The sequence below is a fragment of the Papio anubis genome, chromosome 11, assembly GCF_008728515.1.
Source record: "Papio anubis isolate 15944 chromosome 11, Panubis1.0, whole genome shotgun sequence".
NCBI classification, from domain to species: Eukaryota; Metazoa; Chordata; class Mammalia; order Primates; family Cercopithecidae; genus Papio; species Papio anubis.
The window spans coordinates 65,407,792-65,427,164 of NC_044986.1; the positions used below are offsets into that span (position 1 = coordinate 65,407,792).

General features: G+C 41.9%; 1 protein-coding gene across 3 annotated transcripts in view; it reads left to right on the top strand.

The window, feature by feature from the left end:
• The window catches only part of DDX21 (DExD-box helicase 21), a 38,980-nt gene that overhangs the window by 9,186 nt on the left and 10,421 nt on the right, over positions 1-19,373 (top strand). For all 3 annotated transcript variants that reach the window (XM_003903856.5, XM_021943409.2, XM_021943410.2), the window contains 9 exons: positions 3,441-3,884; positions 5,990-6,065; positions 7,204-7,382; positions 9,106-9,223; positions 11,439-11,624; positions 13,522-13,667; positions 14,756-14,905; positions 16,447-16,608; positions 18,741-18,860. In XM_003903856.5, the coding sequence (XP_003903905.1) occupies positions 3,441-3,884; positions 5,990-6,065; positions 7,204-7,382; positions 9,106-9,223; positions 11,439-11,624; positions 13,522-13,667; positions 14,756-14,905; positions 16,447-16,608; positions 18,741-18,860 (1,581 nt within the window). The remainder of the gene's footprint in view (positions 1-3,440; positions 3,885-5,989; positions 6,066-7,203; positions 7,383-9,105; positions 9,224-11,438; positions 11,625-13,521; positions 13,668-14,755; positions 14,906-16,446; positions 16,609-18,740; positions 18,861-19,373) is intronic.

A 19,373-nucleotide genomic window follows, 5' to 3' on the forward strand; every position in this document is an offset into this window, starting at 1 on the left:
AGTCAGGCTCCACGTTGCTGGCTGAGACATAACTCCCGGCTTGAGCGTGCGCGAAGGGAATTACAAGTCAAGTCAAAGTGGGGACTGGAGGCAGGGTGCGGTGGCTCATGCCTGTAATTCCAACACTTTGGGAGGCCGAGGCGGGCGGATCATGAGGTCAGGAGTTCGAGACCAGGCTGGCCAACATAGTGAAACCCCGTCTCGACTAAAAATACAAAAATTAGCCGGGCATGGTGGCTCACGCCAGTAGTCCCAGCTACGCGGGAGGCTGAGGCCGGAGAATTGCGTGAACCCGGGAAGCGGAGGTTGTGGTGAGCCGAGATCGCGCCACTGCAAGTCAACCTGGGCAACAGCGAAACTCCGTCTCAAAAAAAAAAAAGTGGGGACTGGAGCTTTAGAGTAGACTGGAGATATCTTAACCTCATCTGCGCACGTGGGCGGCGTCTTTAGTGACTTTTTAAACTCTAGTAAGGGAAGTACAGTTTGTTTTCCGGTAAGCCGCCCTGAGAAGATGATGTAACTCAGTTCTTCTTAGTATTATATTGACTAGATTTCCCATGGAAATCTAAAGGCATGTGTTGCGGTGCTGAGTGTACACCATATTTTTTTATATAGGCCAGCAGTGTGCAGTAGTCTTAACCTTGACAGCCGTCCCTTGCTTTGCTGTTGCTTCCTAGTGATTTAACTTGTGACTGAGTCTCTGTTCTGAGATAAGTCAGTGGGAAGAAAGATTGTTCTTGGACTTAGGTTGTACACTACTTAGAATGAACTTTCCTTGTTTGTTTCCCTGCCTTTTGATATGGAGCTCTTACAATAGCAATATTTTAGAATCGTAGGAAGCCGCGGCAGATTTGTACTCAGGTGCAAGAAGTAGTGGTCCTGGTTTACATCGCATCAGTCAGTTGCTTTCAATTTGGCATGCTCAAATCCAGAGATACATGACCAAACTCTGTTATATTCCAAAAGAGACCACCAGGATGGGAAACTTGGTCTTATTTGGTGGAACCAAGGGATGAAAACGAATAAAATTTTGGAAGGAGACTAGCTTGTTTTTTGTTGGCAAGGAGATTATTTTTAATCTATGATTTGAGAACAGAGACCAGGCCTGAAGTTTCCAGGAGGCGGAATTCAGTGTAATATGTATTTCCAAGATTGTTCTGGGGCTCTGCCAGAATAGGTTTCTAAGGAGGCTACAACCTGTGTCTAATTGCTTTCAATAGTATGAAAAGTTGTAGGGGGTCAGAAAGTTCAAATAGGAGCCACAGTCATCTGTCTTACTTGGTTCTGAGGTGTCACTCCTTCCGTATTCTTGTAACTTATTTATTTTATTTTAAATTAAGTACATCTTTTTTACACAAGGGTGATAGACTGAGTTTTTATAACTTTTTGTTTCATAAAGTGTCTCTTTTATTTTATTTATTATTTGTTATTTTTTTTTGAGATCGAGTTTTGCTTTCGTTGCCCAGGCTTGTTCTCCATTGGTCAGGCTGGTTTTAAACTCCCAACCTCAGGTGATCCGCCCACCTCGGCCTCCCAAAGTGCTGGGATTACAGGCATGAGCCACCGCGTCCTGCCCTTTTATTTTTTGTAGAGACAGTCTTACTGTCACCCAAACTAGAGTGCAGTGGCATGATTATAGCTAACTGCAGCCTTGAATTCCAGGGCTCAAGCAATCCTCCCACCTCAGCCTCCTAAGTAGCTAGGAGTATAGGTGTGTGCCGCTACGTCTGGCTAATTTAAATTTTTTTTTTTTTGAGACAGTCTTGCTGTGTCGCCCAGGCTGGAGTGCAGTGGCGCAATCTCAGCTCACTGCAACCGCTGCCTCCCGGGTTCAAGCAACTCTCCTGCCTCAGCCTCCCAAGTAGCTGGGACTACAGGTGCATGACCATGCGTGGCTAATTTTTTTTGTATTTTTAATAGAGACGAGGTTTCGCTGTATTAAGCCAGGGTGGTCTCCTTCTCCTGACCTTGTGATTCGCCCTCATTGGCCTCCCAAAGTCCTGAGATTACAGGCGTGAGCCACCATGCCCAACCTAATTTTTAAAGTTTTTCAATAGAGAAAGGGTCTTGCTATATTGCCCATGCTTGCCTGGAACTGCTGGCCTCAAACAATCCTCATGCCTTGGCCTCCCAGAGTGCTGGGATTACAGGCATGAACCACTGCACCTGGCCCTAAACTGTCTTTATATAAATTAATTTGCTCTTGTGAGATAGGCAAAGTGCAGAATTCCTGTTTTGGAGTTAAAGGCTGCAGTGAGCTATGATGATGCCTCTGTACCACAACCTGGGTGAAAAATAGAAATTGTTTCTTAAAAAAACAAAAAAATCCCTGTTGTTTTACCTGGGATTTTAGCAGGAAGAAAGAAAAGAAACCTGCTTAACATCATCAATCTGTAGATACATGGCCTTATTCTATTGGAGTTGAATTTGGACTTTCTATATTATTGAGTTTGGAGCCTGTTGGAGTATCCTATGAGCTTATCCAAATCCCTTACAAAAATCTGGTTTCCAGGCCAAGTGTGTTGGCTCATGTAATCCTAGCAGTTTGGGAGGCCGAGGTGGGTGGGTTGCCTGAGCTCAGGAGTTTGAGACCAGCCTGGGCAACATGGCAAAACCCCGCCTCTACTAAACATACAAAAATTAGCTGGGTGTGGTGGTGCACACCTGTAGTCCCAGGTACTCGGGAGGCTGAGGCATGAGAATTGCTTGAACTCGCGAGTGGAGGTTTCAGTGAGCTGAGATTGTACCACTTCACTCGAACCTGGGTGATAGAGCGAGACTCTGTCTCAAAAAAAAAAAAAAAGAAAAGAAAAGAAAATCTGTTTTACAACTATTTGACCCACATGAGTTGAATAGTTACTAAGGGGCACTCTTCATTTTCCAAGATAGTAAAACTATTGATATATACTTGTCTCTATATATAGCTAACAAGTGGTTTTTTAAAAAGTTTACTATTTTTATTTTTACCTCATCACAACGTGAAAGTACAAATGTCAAAATGCCTCAGAACTATATTTTTCTTTTTTTTTTTTTTTTTTTTGAGACGGAGTCTTGCTCTGCCGCCCAGGCTGGAGTACAGTGGCCGGATCTCAGCTCACTGCAAGCTCCGCCTCCTGGGTTCACGCCATTCTCCTGCCTCAGCCTCCCGAGTAGCTGGGACTACAGGCGCCTGCCACCTCGCCCGGCTAGTTTTTTTTTTTGTATTTTTAGTAGAGACGGGGTTTCACCGTGTTAGCCAGGATGGTCTCGATCTCCTGACCTCGTGATCCGCCCATCTCGGCCTCCCAAAGTGCTGGGATTACAGGCTTGAGCCACCGCGCCCGGCCTAGAACTATATTTTTCAAAGGTGAAAATGATCTTGAAATAATCCAGAATTGATGAATTTTGCAAATGTATAAATGCCTTATTCAGTGTTTGTATTTTCCTTTTGAATTTTTTAGAAAGAGAAAAAAGAGAAGCCAAAATCTAATAAGACTGAAGAGATAGCAGAAGAGGAAGAAACTGTTTCCCCCAAAGCTAAACAAGTTAAAAAGAAAGCAGAGCCTTCTGAAGTTGACATGAATTCTCCTAAATCCAAAAAGGCAAAAAAGAAAGACGAGCCGTCTCAAAATGACATTTCTCCTAAAACCAAATGTTTGAGAAAGAAAAAGGAGCCCATTGAAAAGAAAGCGGTTTCTTCTAAAACCAAAAAAGTGACAAAAAATGAGGAGCCTTCTGAGGAAGAAATAGATGCTCCTAAGCCGAAGAAGATGAAGAAGGAAAAGGAAATGAATGGAGAAACTGGAGATAAAAGCCCCAAACTGAAGAATGGATTTCCTCATCCTGAACTTGACTGTAACCCCGGTAAAGCTGCCAGTGAAGAAAGTAACGGTGATATAGATCAGGTAAATTTGCACTTCATTGGGTAGAAGATATCTTTCATTGTTGTTTTAGATAAATAAGTAGGTAACTGCTATATGTAGCCTTTAATTGCAGGACAAAATGTGATGTGTCAGCACTTCATGGATTGGGGGATACCTTAGGCTAAGTGGAACTTCATCTTAAAAATTAGCATATGACAGGGCACGGTAGCTCAGCTAAGATGGAGCCCCGTCTTTTTTTTTTTTTTTGAAATGGAGTCTCGCTTTGCCACCCAGGCTGGAGTGCAGTGGCATGATCTTGGCTCACTGCAACCTCTGCCTCCTGGGTTCAAGTGATTCTCCTACCTCAGCCTCCTCAGTAGCTGGGATTGCGGGCGTGTGCCATCATGCCCGGCTAATTTTTTGTATTTTTAGTAGAAGTGTGCTTTCACCATGTTGGCCAGGCTGGTCTTGAACTCCTGACCTCAGGTGATCCACCGCCCCCCACCTTGGCCTCCCAAAGTGCTGGGATTACAGGCGTGAATCTGTTCTCAGCAGACTCTGTCCTAAAAAAAGAAAAAATGGCCGGGCGCCGTGGCTCACACCTGTAATCCCAGCACTTTGGGAGGCTGCGGTGGGCAGATCACGAGGTCAGGAGATCGAGACCACAGTGAAACCCCGTCTCTACTAAAAATACACAAAATTAGCCATGCATGGTGGCGGGTGCCTGTAGTCCCAGCTACTCGGAGGCTAAGGCAGGAGAATGGCATGAACCTGGGAGGCGGAGCTTGCAGTGAGCCGAGTCTTGCCACTGCACTCCAGGCTGGGCGGCGACAGAGCGAGACTCCGTCTCAAAAAAAAAAAAAAAATTAGTGTAGTGTCACAATGCTTCCTTTACAAATAAGCAGATACTGTTTAAGCTTAGGGAGAGTCTTGGTCTGCTTATTTGCGAGTCAGTCATCAACAGAAGAGATACAGTTGTGTAAATGGGCCCTAGTTTCCCTCTGAGGGGTTTAACCAAATAAATTATTGGAATTACTGAAAAGGTTGATTGTATAAGTCCTTTTGGTTAGGCCATTAAGTAATCATCCTGGAGTTGAACAGGATGATAAAATGTCTGTCCAGAACCTAATTCTGTTACCTTTCAGAAACTCAGTCATGAAAGAAAAGTACTAACTGTATTAAAAAACATTTTTTTTAGACATGGGATCTCGCTATGTGGCCCAGGCTGGTCTAGAACTTGTGGCCTCAAGCAATAATCCCGCCTAAGCCTCCTGAGTAGCTGGGATTACAGGCACGAGCCACCACACCCAGCTGAAAAATACTGATTCTAATAAATTTTCTTTTTCTATAGATCATGGTCAACATTTGTAATTTTTTTCCTGATTATAAAAAATATGTGATCCAGAGAAAATAGAAAATGCAGACATTTTGAAAAAAGAAAGAAATGCTTCCTGGAATTTCACCATTCATTTAGTAAATATTAATACCTGTACTTTTCAAGTGCAGAAGTAATCTTGTTCATTTTTGGTGTTTCCTTATAGTACTTTTAATATATGCATCTATTATTTTTAATCAGATTAGCGTTGTACTATGCAATCTTGTATCTTGACTTCTCTGTTTCTATCTAAGCATTTTTCTCATTAAGTATGCTTAATGGTTACATAATCTTTCATATAAATGTCTTGAAGTCTACTTGCTACTTTTATTGAGCATTCAGATAGATATCTTACTATCAAATAATGCCACAGTGACTGCTACCTCATAAACGTTTGTTCATTTTCTATGGATGTGTGTGTACGAGAGATGCTGCTTTGGAAGAGGGCTAATGACATTTCCAACAGTATATTGTTGTATTGTTGGTTGTGGTTATGGAGTAGATCTTAGTTGAGATCTAGTCACACATAATATACCCAGTATATATTTGCCTCAGATTTTTCTTTTGTTAAGGTTTTATAGATTTATGACAATGTTTCCTTTTCAGATCTCGATTTACCTATCAAGGTTTTTGTGTCTTTTTGGTTGATTTTTAAACTGATGTGTTTAGAAGAATTGCTTTAGGATAGCTTGTTTTGTCTCTTTTTCAAAAGGTTCTCTGTTAATTTGTGTAGGTGATTATTGATTTCTTTCTGTGGCCCTTTACTTGATAGGAAATATCTGTGGAACAAAAAGAAGGCGCTTTCTCTAATTTTCCCATATCTGAAGAAACTATTAAGCTTCTCAAAGGTAATGTTCTTGAAAATATCATATGATGTTAGAACGTATTATTTTAACAGAAGCACTCCACTGTTTTTGTTAAGATGAACCAGGATATATTCTTATTGTAGGCGGACACATGCAATCATATAATGAAGTAGGCTTGTGTATTCAGTTAGTACTATAGTAGTGATGGTTCTTCATGCCTCTTAAACAAGTGGTTAAAATTTCTTCAGGCCCTCTGTGGTGGCTCACACCTGTAATTGATTGAGGCCAGGAGTTTGAGACCTGCCTGGGTAACATAGTAACAACCTGTCCCTACAAAAAGTTTAAAAATTAGCGGGGCACATGGTGACACACATCTATAGTCCTAACTACTCCAGAGGCTGAGGAAGGAAGATCGCTTGAGCCCAGGAGTTCAAGGCTTCAGTGAACTGTGATCACACCCCTGCATGCCAGCCTGGGTGACAGAATGAAACCCTGTCTCAAAAAAAATTGTATTTAATACAATATGTATTCAGAAGTGTAATGAATAATGATGCTGGTGAAATTAAGCAATTAGGTGATGCCATGTTAATGTTTTATCTCTTTCGCTTCTGAGGCATCTTTAGGTTAATGAGCCTAATTTATAGGTGTAAACCCAGAATTCATTTAATAATCTGCTTCTGAACTAGCTGACGGACAAGTCGCAGTTACTCAAGTAGGTGCTTCCTAAATCAGGAGCAGCACAGTTGGATTACAAAGCACCAGATTTTCACGTTTATGGATGAGACTTCAAATATTTACTGTAATTGGGTGCTTTAAAGTTTGCTGATATTTTTCAGTCAAGCAGATTCGTTGCTATCAGAATATTTTTGAGCCAGGTATGATGGCTTGCACATGTAATCCCAGCTGTCCATCAAGCTGAGGCAGGAGGATCACTTGAGCCTAGGAGTTCAAGGCTGCAAGTGAGTTATGATCACACCACTGTACTCCAGAGTGGGTGACAAAGCAAGACCCTGTTTCTTAAAATATATATATATTTGACCCTAACTTTGTAGATGTTGACCAGAAGGTAGAATTCCTTAATTCTGCAGGACCAGAAGCATGAATAGTATACTTCAGTATGTCAGTATGGCTAATATTTTAAGAATTGTGGTGTGAGATAACACAGTTAATTTGTTCATAGGCCGAGGAGTGACCTTCCTGTTTCCTATACAAGCAAAGACTTTCCATCATGTTTACAGTGGGAAGGACTTAATTGCACAGGCACGGACAGGAACTGGGAAGACATTCTCCTTTGCCATCCCTTTGATTGAGAAACTTCATGGGGAACTGCAAGACAGGAAGAGAGGCCGTCCCCCTCAGGTAACTGTCTTAAATACAAGGGCTGTCAGTCAGCACGGGAAAAAACACCACTTGGGCATTGTGTACATACCCTATGATTTTTTATTGAGTTCTTATAGTCACCCATTCTATTTACTGTGGATCTTTATGTGAAAGTAATCGAGGATAATTCTTTTATATTTAATAATATATACAGATCATTCTCTGTATATTTCAATATTTTAATCTTTCCTACACTTTTGATCATCTATATAATTAATGCTTATCATATTTCCTTCAAACCATTAGATGTCCCCGGGGCTCATAGCTTTGGTCGAGTGTCTGACCATTTTTGCCTAGATGGAGAAAGCATTTTTAATAGAAAAGCATGAATGGAAGGAAGGGCAAGTCAGAGATGAAAAGGCCAAGCCCCCATATTAGGGTGAGTCCATTGGGCTCATTTCTAGAGAACTTGACATTTGATAGACATTAACCGCATTGAAATGACTGTGAATGCCCATGTTGTCACTTTGGCTGTGGGTTCTTGCAGTTGTCTTTCTGGTCTAACCTCACTTGCTCACTGGCTTTCCAGTGTCCATGCTCCCCTTTTGTTAATTTGTTTACTGCTGTGTCCCTAGCACACAGAATAGTGCTTGGCCAATAGTAGGTAGTCATTAAATATTTTTTAGATGAATGTATTAGGTGTTCTTTAATCATGTTAGTTTCATACCATTACCCTATTTTGAGGACCTGTAGCAGTTTTTTTTTTTGAGATGGAGTCACGTGCTGTCGCTCAGTGGTACAATCTCAGTTCACTGTAACCTCTGCCTCCTGGGTTCAAGCGATTCTCCTACCTTAGCCTCCCAAGTATCTGGGATTACAGATGTGTACCACCATGCCCGGCTAATTTTGTATTTTTAGTAGAGGTGGGGTTTCACCATGTTGGCTAGGCTGGTCTGGAACTCCTGACCTCAAGTGGTCCGCCCACCTCAGCCTCCCAAAGTGCTGGGATTATAGGCATGAGCTACTGCACCTGGACTTTTTTTTTTTTTTTTGAGACAAAGTCTCATTTTGTTGCCTGGATTGGCAACAATAGTGCGGTGGCGCAATCTCAACCTCCGCCTCCCAGGTTTAAGTGATCCTCCCACTTCAACATCCCAAGTAGTTGGGATTACGTGTGAGCCACCACACCTGGCTCATTTGTAGTTTTAGTAGAGATAGGGTTTCACCATGTTGGCCAGGCTGGTCTTGAACTCCTGACCTCAAGTAAAGCCACTCACCTTGGCCTCCCAAAATGCTGGGATTATAGGCGTGAGCCATTGCGCCTGGCCAGCAATTTCATGTTTTTTATATATATATATAGATCAAACTCATGTTGCTCTAGGATTCAAAGCCCCTTACATTGTTGGCTTTACCTTACTTCTCTGACTTTGTTCTGCTTCAGATGTTCTCTACTGTAGAGGTTAAGACTACAGGTTTTGGAGCCCAATTGCTTGAAGGCTCTGCTCCTTCTTAGCGGTTTAGTCAAGTTATTTATCCTCTAATACCTAGCTCAAAAGGTTGCGAAAATTAAATCAGAATAATACATATAAAGAATTTAGTAGAGTCTAAGATCTATTAGACAAAAATATTAGCTAATGTTATCATCATCATCAGTGTTAGACCTTGTTCAAGTCGTTCTTTTCCTGGAATGCTATTCTTTAAGAACTAGATTAAGAAACAAATACTACACAGTAATTCGAATTCAATTATTTTTCTTTATCAGGTACTGGTTCTTGCACCTACAAGAGAGTTGGCAAATCAAGTAAGCAAAGACTTCAGTGACATCACAAAAAAGCTGTCAGTGGCTTGTTTTTATGGTGGAACTCCCTATGGAGGTCAATGTGAGTACATTAAAAAAGTGAGGGAAGTATAATGCCACCCATTGTTGACTACTCTTATTGGATTTCTTTTAACCTTCACATCTGGCTTCTCTACATGGGATAGTCGTTTATGGGGATTTTCTTTTGCCATGGTTTAAACATGGTCAAGAACATGGTCCTGCATGATGATAGGCAAATCCTGTATATGGTTCTTAGTACTTTTATCTATTTATATTTATCTAGGGGCTACAAAGGTAACTTATTGAACCCAGAAAAACAGTCCATTTGGGCTCTAGGAAATAGGAAGTCAGAATTCAAGGTTACTCTTGTCTGTTAGGACCTTGGGTCTGTCCCTCTTTCTGCATGGTTACTTCTTTCTTGATGTATGCAGGCTTTCTTTCCTTGGGGCTCAACGGCCAGATGTTAGAGTCTCTGCTCTTGTATTCCATTACTTCCCAGTTCAAGGCCTTGGAGCTTTATTATTAGAGCGGATGTATAAATTAAGGAAGGGATTTAAGGAATTAAAAAAAATCATAGTTTTGGCTGGGCGCAGTGGCTCATGCCTGTAATCCCAGCACTTTGGGAGGCTGAGGTGGGTGGATCACAAGGTCAGGAGATTGAGACCATCTGGGTAACATGGTGAAACCCCGTCTCTACTAAAAATACAAAAAATTAGTCGGGCTTGGTGGCAGGCACCTGTCGTCCCAGCTACTCAGGAGGCTGAGGCAGGAGAATGGTGTGAACCCAGGAGGCGGAGCTTGCAGTGAGCCGAGATCGCGCCACTGCACTCCAGCCTGGGTGACAGAGTGAGACTCTGTCTCAAAAAAAAAAAATTCGTAGTTTTGGCACACAGTCTTACGGCTATTTCTTTTCAGCTTTGGCAGAATGAATATAGGGTTTGGCACCAGAAAAGCTTGAATCTAGACTCTGCTCACAGAGTAGCTATTGTGTTCGAGTTGCTTAATTTTTCTGTGCTTTAGTTTCCTCATCTATAGAAAAAGATTACTAAACCTACCCTGCAGGGATGTTGTGAGGATTGGGTTGGATAATGTATATAAAGTGCCTAGTATTATCCGTAGACTGCAACAGCAGTTCAGTACAAAGCTAAATTATTATTACCATCTCATCGCAGTTATATTGAGCTTCATTTTTCCAAATGTCTTTATATATCCTTGGTCTATTTGCTGTTTCATTATGTCTCATCCTCCCTATACCTGTTTACTTTATAGAAAGTTCCTATTTCTGTTAGATTCTTATTCGTACTCTGCGAAACCTTGATACTTTCCTCCAGCCAAGGAAGTAATTTCTTTCTTTTTTTGTCTTGAGACAGAGTCTCGCTGTGTCGCCTAGGCTGGAGTGCAGTGGTGCAATCTTGGCTCACTGCAACCTCCGCCTCCCGGGTTCAAGTGATTCTTCTGCCTCAGCCTCCCGAGTAGCTGGGACTACAGGCGCGTGCCACCACGCCTGGCTAATTTCTGTATTTTTAGTAGAGACGTGGTTTCACCATATTGGCCAGGCTGGTATCGAACTCCTGACCTTGTGATCTGCCAGCCTCAGCCTTCCAAAGTGCTGGGATTACAGGCGTGAGCCACCACACCCGGCTGGAAGTAATTTCTTTCCTGGTGCTATTGTCCTCCAGTAGTGTACATTTCTTCCTTTTCTTCCCTTCCCTTTCCCCTTCCCCTTCCCCTTCCCCTTTCCTTTCTCACTCACTCTGTGGCCCAGGCTGGAGTGCAGTGGCGTGATCTCGGCTCACTGCACCCGGGTTCAAGTGATTCTCCTGCCTCAGCCTCCCAAATAGCTGGGATTACAGGCACCCGCCACTGCGCCTGGTTAATTTTTGTAGTTTTAGTAGAGATTGGGTTTCACCATGTTGGCCAGGCTGGTCTTGAACTCCTGACCTCATGATCCACCCACCTTGGTCTCCCAAAGTGCTGAGATTACAGACGTGAGCCACCACGCCCGGCTGCATATTTCTTTTATGTCACTTTATACACTAGATGGTCACTTCAAATATTTACTATAATTGGATGGTTTAAATTTTGTTGATATTTTTCACTTCGAATGTTTTTCCCACTAGATTAGGAGTGTCGTGAGTATCTTTATCATTATTAATTACTTAGCATATTACTTTGTACTTGCAGGTATTTAACAAATATTTTAGAATAACAATACAGTTAACGGTGGTACCCCAGACCGATAAAAACCCAGAAAATCTTGTCATTGTTTTTTATAGTTGAACGCATGAGGAATGGGATTGATATCCTGGTTGGAACACCAGGTCGTATCAAAGACCACATACAGAGTGGCAAACTAGATCTCACCAAACTTAAGCATGTTGTCCTGGATGAAGTGGACCAGATGTTGGATATGGGATTTGCTGATCAAGTGGAAGAGATTCTAAGTGTGGCGTACAAGAAAGGTAATCCACAAATTCAAGAAGCTGATAAAAAAGACCAAAGGAAGGGTGGTAACTAAATAATTGTCTTTATTTATTTATTTATTTTGAGGCAGAATTTCACTGTCTCACTCTGTTGCCCAGCCTGGAGTGCAGTGGCATAGTCTTGGCTCACTGTAACCTCTGTCTCCTGGGTTCAAGTGACTCTCGTGCCTCAGCCACCCGAGTAGCTGAGATTACCGGCACCCGCCACCACGCCTGGCTAATTTTCGTATTTTTAGTAGAGATGGAGTTTCGTCATATTGCCCAGGCTGGTCTCAAACTCCCAGCCCCAAGTGATCCGCCTGCGTCACTCTCCCAAAGTGCTGGGATTAGAGCATGAGCCACTGCGCCTGGCCTGGTGACTAAGTAGTTTTCTAAGAGATGAATAAAGCCTTGGGAAATTGGAAGGGGGCTTATTTTATCTAGAAACTTGGATTTAAAAAAAAAAAAAGTCATTACTCTGGGATTAAAGTTGGTGAGGAAAAAAAAAGTCATGATTTATCATATAACCACAATGGGGAAGACTTGGGAAAGTAAAAGAAGAAAAATACCATCTTCTGTCATCTTGGTGTGGTCTACTTTTGGTGTATTCCTGAAGTTTTGCATTTTATTGTATATATGTTGATTATACTCTGACTATACATATAAAAATTCAGCAAAAATACTGTATGAAGTGGTTGGCCATGATTTAATTCTACTTTCTGCCTATTTTGATTTTTTATTCAATATAAATAATTCTGTTTAGCCACTTTTATATGGGTAGCTTCTCACCTCAATATCTGGAATTGGCTTTTTTTTTTTTTTTTTCTTTTGAGACAGGGTCTAAATCTTTCACCCAGGCTGGAGTGCAGTGGTGGGATCTTGGCTCATTGCAGCCTCCACCTTCCAGGTTCAAGCAATCCTCCAAGTAGCTGGGACTATAGGCGTGCGCCACCATGCCCAGCTAATTTTTCTGTTTTTTGTAGTGATGGGTTTCACCGTGCTGTCCAGGCTGGTCTCGAACTCTTGGGCTCAAGTGATCCTCCCTCCCACTTTGGCCTCCCAAAGTGCTGGGATTACAGATGTGATCTACCACAGCCGCCCTTTTTTTATTTTTAAGATAGGCCCTCACCCTGTCACTCAGGCTGGAGTACAGTGGCACCATCATAGCTCACTGCGTCTCTGAACTTCTGGGCCTCAGCTTCCTGAGTAGCTAGGGCTACGGGGGTGTACCACCATGCCTGGCTAATGTTTTTATTATGCATAGAGACAGGGTGTCACTGTGTTGCCCAGGCTTGTCTTGATTCCTGGCCTCAAGTGATCCTCCTGCCTCTACCTCTGAAAGCATTGGAATTACAGGCATGAGCCACTGTGCCTGGCCTGGAATTGGTTCTTTAGGATAGATTTCCAGAAGTGGAATTACTGAACTTAAAAGTGTAAATAATTCATGCTCCTCAATATACATTGTCAGATTCTCTCCAGAAGGGTTTGACCACACTTCTATTTGGAATGTTTGAGAATGTGATGTCACTCTTAAGTAGAATTGAATAAACAAAAATAGTAGCTGGACTCAATGATTGGACAAGAATTCTAAATTCATAAAATATTAAGAATAGAAATCTTAGAATATATTTCGTTTGTAATTCAAAGCCTAAATGGTCAGAAAGCAAAATAACTTTCAAGTACTTTCACTATTTTAAGGATCTTTTAGATAAATTACCTAGTGGTTTCTTTGCCCATTGGGAAACCTCTGTCTTCCAGTTTTGTGTCCTCAGTACCTGACTTGCCTCAGGTGGTTGCTGGTGAACATTGATGGACTGTGGAAGTGTTAGGTTAGGTGGAATACTATGTAGGCTTGTTTGGATTATTCATACTGACTTTTTTTTTCCCCTCCTCAAAGATTCTGAAGACAATCCCCAAACATTGCTTTTTTCTGCAACTTGCCCTCATTGGGTATTTAATGTTGCCAAGAAATACATGAAATCTACATATGAACAGGTGGACCTGATTGGTAAAAAGACTCAAAAAACGGCAATAACTGTGGAGGTAAATTATTTACTTAGTTGCCAGAATATAAAATTGTATATTATTATTTTCTTGTCTGTTAGTATTAAGACTGGCAAATACTGTTTTTCCGGATAAATACTAAATCTATGTGAAAAGCCAAGGAAAGATATTTCTGTTTGAGCTGTATATGAGATCTGTGTTTTTATTTTTAGTTTTTGTTTTTTGAGATGGAGTCTCGCTCTGTCGCCAGGCTGGAGTGCAGTGGCGCGATCTCTGCTCACTGCAACCTCTACCTCCTGGATTCAAGCGATTCTCCTGCCGAAGCCTCCCTAGTGGCTGGTACTACAGGTGTGCGCCACCACACCCAGCTTAATTTTTGTATTTTTAGTAGAGATAGGGTTTCACTATGTTGGCCAGGATAGTCTCAATCTCTTGACCTTGTGATCCGCCCACCTCAGCCTCCCAAAGTGCTGGGATTACAGGTGTGAGCCACCACGCCCGGCCCAATATCTGTGTTTTTAAAATTTCATCATGTGATGGCCTCATTTCATTTCAGAATAATTTGGAACTTAAATCTATCTGAATTATGTAAACGTAAATCACACTTACAATTTAAACATTAGAGGGCAGCAGAGAAACCTAGTACTTTGGGTTTAAGCTTAAAAGTGTTGAAGTTTAAAATTTCACTTTTGATTCTGATACCTAGATGAATTAATTTCACTGAGGAACAGACCTGGATATTAATCTACAGATTGGGTTTTTAAGTAAATGAAAGGGCAAAACATACAGAAACTTGTTGGTTATTTGGTTTCCTGTAGAAAGCTAGGGAATGGCATTTCCTTTCCAGCATTTTCCTGGTTGTCAGAAAATAAAGTTAGGTGCTCCTTAGAGAAAGGGGAGAGGCATGGGGAGATGGGCAGATCATGTTGCTTTCTGCTTTAATGACTTATTTAGGTTTTTTTCTCTCCGCAGTGGTGGCTGCAGATAGCTCTTATCAGGCTTGAGTAGTTGTTTCCAGGAGCAAGACATTAGAACATTAGTGTTGTGCTCATTGATCATTGTGTTGTGATTTTAGTTTCCAGCAAAGCTTTACCAACTAGATGTTTTTTTTCTTCTTCTTATATAAGCATCTGGCTATTAAGTGCCACTGGACTCAGAGGGCAGCAGTTATTGGGGATGTCATCCGAGTATATAGTGGTCATCAAGGACGCACTATCATCTTTTGTGAAACCAAGAAAGAAGCCCAGGAGCTGTCCCAGAATTCAGCTATAAAGCAGGTTGGTCCTTCCCCTTATGCCAGCAAAGCTGGGGATATCAACAAATCTTCACCTTGGGCATATTTGCTCTTGGTCTAATTTTCATTCATTCAGTGAATACCAGTTTAGTTTCTTTTAGTTTAGAAATGAGAGGAAGCTACTTTTTTTTTTTTTTTTAATTGAGGCAGAGTCTCACTCTGTTACCCAGGCTGGAGTTCAGTGGTGTGATCTGGGCTCTCTGCTTCCCTGAGTTCAAGTGATTCTCGCACTTCAGCCTCCCAAGTAGCTGGGGTTACAGGTGGGTACCACCACGCCTGGTTAATTTTTTTTTTCTTTTTTTTTTTTTGAGATGGAGTCTCGCTTCTTTGCCCAGGCTGGACTGCAATGGTGCGATCTTGGCTCACTGAAACCTCCACCTCCTGGGTTCAAGCGATTCTCCTGCCTCAGCCTCCTGAGTAGCTGGGATTACAGGCACGTGCCAGCGCACCCAGCTAGTTTTTGTATTTTTAGCAGAGATGGGGTTTCACCATGTTGGCCAGGTTGGTCTTGAACTCCTGACCTCAAGTGATCCACCTGCCTTGGCTGCTCAAAATGCTGAGATTATAGGCATGAGCCGAGCCACTGCACCTGGCCAATTTTGTGTTTGTTTGTTTTGGAGACAGGTTCTCACTTCCTTTGCCCAGGCTGAAGTGAAGTGCACTGGCGTGATCTTGGCTCACTGTAGCCTCAACCTCCAGGTAGCATGCACTACCATACCTGACTTTTTTTTCTGGATGGTGTTTTATTGTTGATATAATTCATGTGCCACATATTACCATTTTAAAATGTACAGTTCAGTGGCTTTTAGCATAAACATGAGGTTGTGCCATAGTCACTACTATCTAATTGGTAAGACTTTTTTTTTATCATCAACTTTTAGGTTCAAGGGTACATGTGAGGATGGGCAGGTTTGTTACATAGGTAAATGTAAGCAAAGATGGCTTGCTGCACAGATCATCCCATAACCTATGTATTAAGCCCAGCATTTATTAGCTGTTCTACCTGATGCTCTCCTACCCACCCTCCACTAACTTTATTTTATTTTATTTTTTTATTTCTAGTAGAGACCGAGTCTTGCCATATTGCCCAGGCTGGTCTCAAACCCCAGGCTCAAGCAGTCTACCTGTTTGGGCCTCCCAAAGTGCATGAGCCACTGCACCTGGCCTCACTTCTTTCTGATAATTAGAGTGTACATGTTAGAGCTCTTAATCTGTCATGGCATCTCACCGTACAAATGAGGAAAGGGTGGCTCAGACCTAAGGTTACACTGACAAAATAGGTTTGATCACTCTTCTGTCATATTCTCAACTTCAATAAGTAAAGTTGGATACAGTTGGAATTGATGACTGAGGATCTTGAAATAATATTGAGGCTTATCCATTTAAGACACATTTTCCCCTTTGTAATGTTTTCAACAGGCATATCACCAAAATATGAATGTCTTTTACAGGCCTAATTGATTATGAGAAAAAGTACTTGTGTTGTTGGTGCTGGTGTTCTTACATCCGTTTATTTATTGGCAGGATGCCCAGTCATTGCATGGAGACATTCCACAGAAGCAAAGGGAAATCACCCTGAAAGGTTTTAGAAATGGTAGTTTTGGAGTTCTGGTGGCAACCAATGTTGCTGCACGTGGGTTAGACATCCCTGAGGTTGATTTGGTTATACAAAGCTCTCCACCAAAGGTATGTACTTTATGCTTAGATTTTATTTTGTTTCTTTTGGGTATTAAAACAAATGGGAAATTGTACTATTTACTTTGATATAATTAGTATATAGCTATCTTTTGAGTGCTGGGATGCTAAAGGTGATTTTGAGAATGAACCTGTTATAAGACACCCCCCTCAGAACTGACACTTGAATAGAAGTGCAATCAGCAGACAGAGGTTCAAAAGGTGACTTTGGGATATAGTGTGATTTTTGAGCCAAACCTTGAAGATGGGTGGAAGGACTTAGATGGGATAGGGGTAAGTAAGATAGATAAATGCATGAGTCTAGAGGACAGGGGAGAGAAAGGGCTTGTAATTAACCTCTGTGGTTAGAGATGTTTAGGTTTGTGAGTTATAGGAACCTCTCAAGGAGGATCCTGAAGCATAGTTTACTTGATGTGGATAGTTTTCATGTAAATAAAGGTTGTTCTAAAGGTATTCCAGTCACTTCCAACATGAAGTGTTGGAACTTCATGTTGATTCCAACATAATCTCACCCAAATTGGCAAATCCCCTATCGTTAGAGGCTACTTACAACAATGGGGAAAAATAACTGAAGACTCTGAATTCACCAGTTCTTAAAAAGGAAGTCCTGCCGGGCACGGTGGCTCACGCCTGTAATCCCAGCACTTTGTGAGGCCAAGGCAGGTGGATCACGAGGTCAGGAGATCGAGACCATCCTGGCTAACACGGTGACACCCCGTCTCTACTAAAAATACAAAAAATTAGCCAGGCGCGGTGGCAAGCGCCTGTAGTCCCAGCTACTCAGGAGGCTGAGACAGGAGAATGACGTGAACCCGGGAGGCGGAGCTTGCAGTGAGCTGAGATCGCGCCACTGCACTCCAGCGTGGACTACAGAGCGAGACTCCGTCTCAAAAAAAAAAAAAGGAAGAAAAGGAAGTCCCATGAGTGTGTGGTATAAACATTGTTTCATGAGCCTTTAGACTTTTTGATATGGTAGCCCCTAGCTGTGTTGAGCACTTGAAATGTGGGTGATCTGAATTGATCTGTAAAATACAAGTGTAAAATACATACTGCATAACTTTTCATTATGCGGTCTGGATTTTGAAGACTTATGAAAGAATATAAAATATTGCATTGGTACCCTGGTTTGTATAGATAGTATACTGAAATGATAAGACTTGGATATATTGACTGGTGTGGTGGCTCATGCCTGTAATCCTAGCACTTTGGGAGGCTGAGGCAAACGGATCACTTAAGGTCAGGAGTTCGAGACCAGCCTGGCCAACATGGTGAAACTCTGTGAAACCCTGTCTCTATTAAAAATTCAAAAACTAGCCAGGCCTGATGTCGGGTGTCTGTCGTCGCATCTACTTGGGAGGCTGAGGCAGCAGAATCACTTGAATCCGGAAGGCGGAGGTTGCAGTGAGCTGAGATATGCCACTGCACTCCAGCCTGAGTGACAGAGCGAGACTCTGTCTCAAAAGAAAAAAAAAAGACTTGATATATTGAGTTAAAATACATTAAACTTCTTAAAGAAATCTTTTCAGTGTGTCTACTGGAAGATGGAAAATTGGAATTACATATATGCCTCTAATGGACAAGCATTATTTAGACAATGCTCTTTGTAAATTTGCCTACAGGACAGGGACCACTGTTCTAGAAGCTTTAAAAATTGCCAGAGGTCAACCGGGCGTGGTGGCTCATGCCTGTAATCACAACACTTTGGGAGGCCGAGGCAGGTGGATCACGAGGTCAGGAGTTTGAGGCCAGCCTGACCAACATGGTGAAACCCTGTCTCTACTAAAAATACAAAAAAAATTAGCCAGGTATGGTGGCGCGTGCCTGTAATGCCAGCTACTCAGGAGGCTGAGGCAGGAGAATTGCTTGAATCTGGGAGGTGGAGGTTGCAGTGAGCTGAGATTGCGCCACTGCACTCCAGCCTGAGCAACAGAGAAAGACTCTGTCTCAAAAAAAAAAAAAAAAAAAATTGCCAGAGGTTTTTAAATTGAAGTGCTAAGGGACCTTCTCCCTCATGCCCCCAGGCTTATAACCACAATTGCTAGTGTTCACTGACCTGCATAGGCTACTCAGGTGTTTGTCTCTCTTTTTTGGTTTAGTGTTATTTATGTATTTTACTTCAATAGGATGTAGAGTCCTACATTCATCGATCCGGGCGGACTGGCAGAGCTGGAAGGACAGGGGTGTGCATCTGCTTTTATCAACACAAGGAAGAATATCAATTAGTACAAGTGGAGCAAAAAGCGGTACAACTATTCTTACCTTTCATTAAGCAAATGTTGAGTTCTAAAGTCAGTCTTTAGTTTCTTCAATTTTTATCCACTTTAAAATATTTTTATTTCTAGTGTGTGGCAATGACTGAAAGCTTACTGTTAGGTACATATGTTGTCCTGTGATAAAAGGCCCATTCTGAAGTAACTTTGCATTTGAAAACAGTGGTTTTGTTTTCATATGTTTGAAAGGCAGTTTTCAGACAATGATAATATGAACCAGAGATAATTAAGATTGAGGGGCTATAGGAATTGCTTGAAAATCAAATGAATTTGGGCATGTCAAAAGGATAAAGGGGAGAAGAGACTAATTTTTCCTCCAGAAGAATTGGAATAGTGTGTGTAGATTCTTGCCCCTTCAGGAGCTTAACTCATCTCCTTCCTCTTGAGTGGACTGCACTCAGGGACTTGCTTTCAAAGAATAGAGTAAGGTGGGGAGTGAGGACTTTACCGTGGAGAGATGAACAAACACTACCTGGGCCCGCTGAT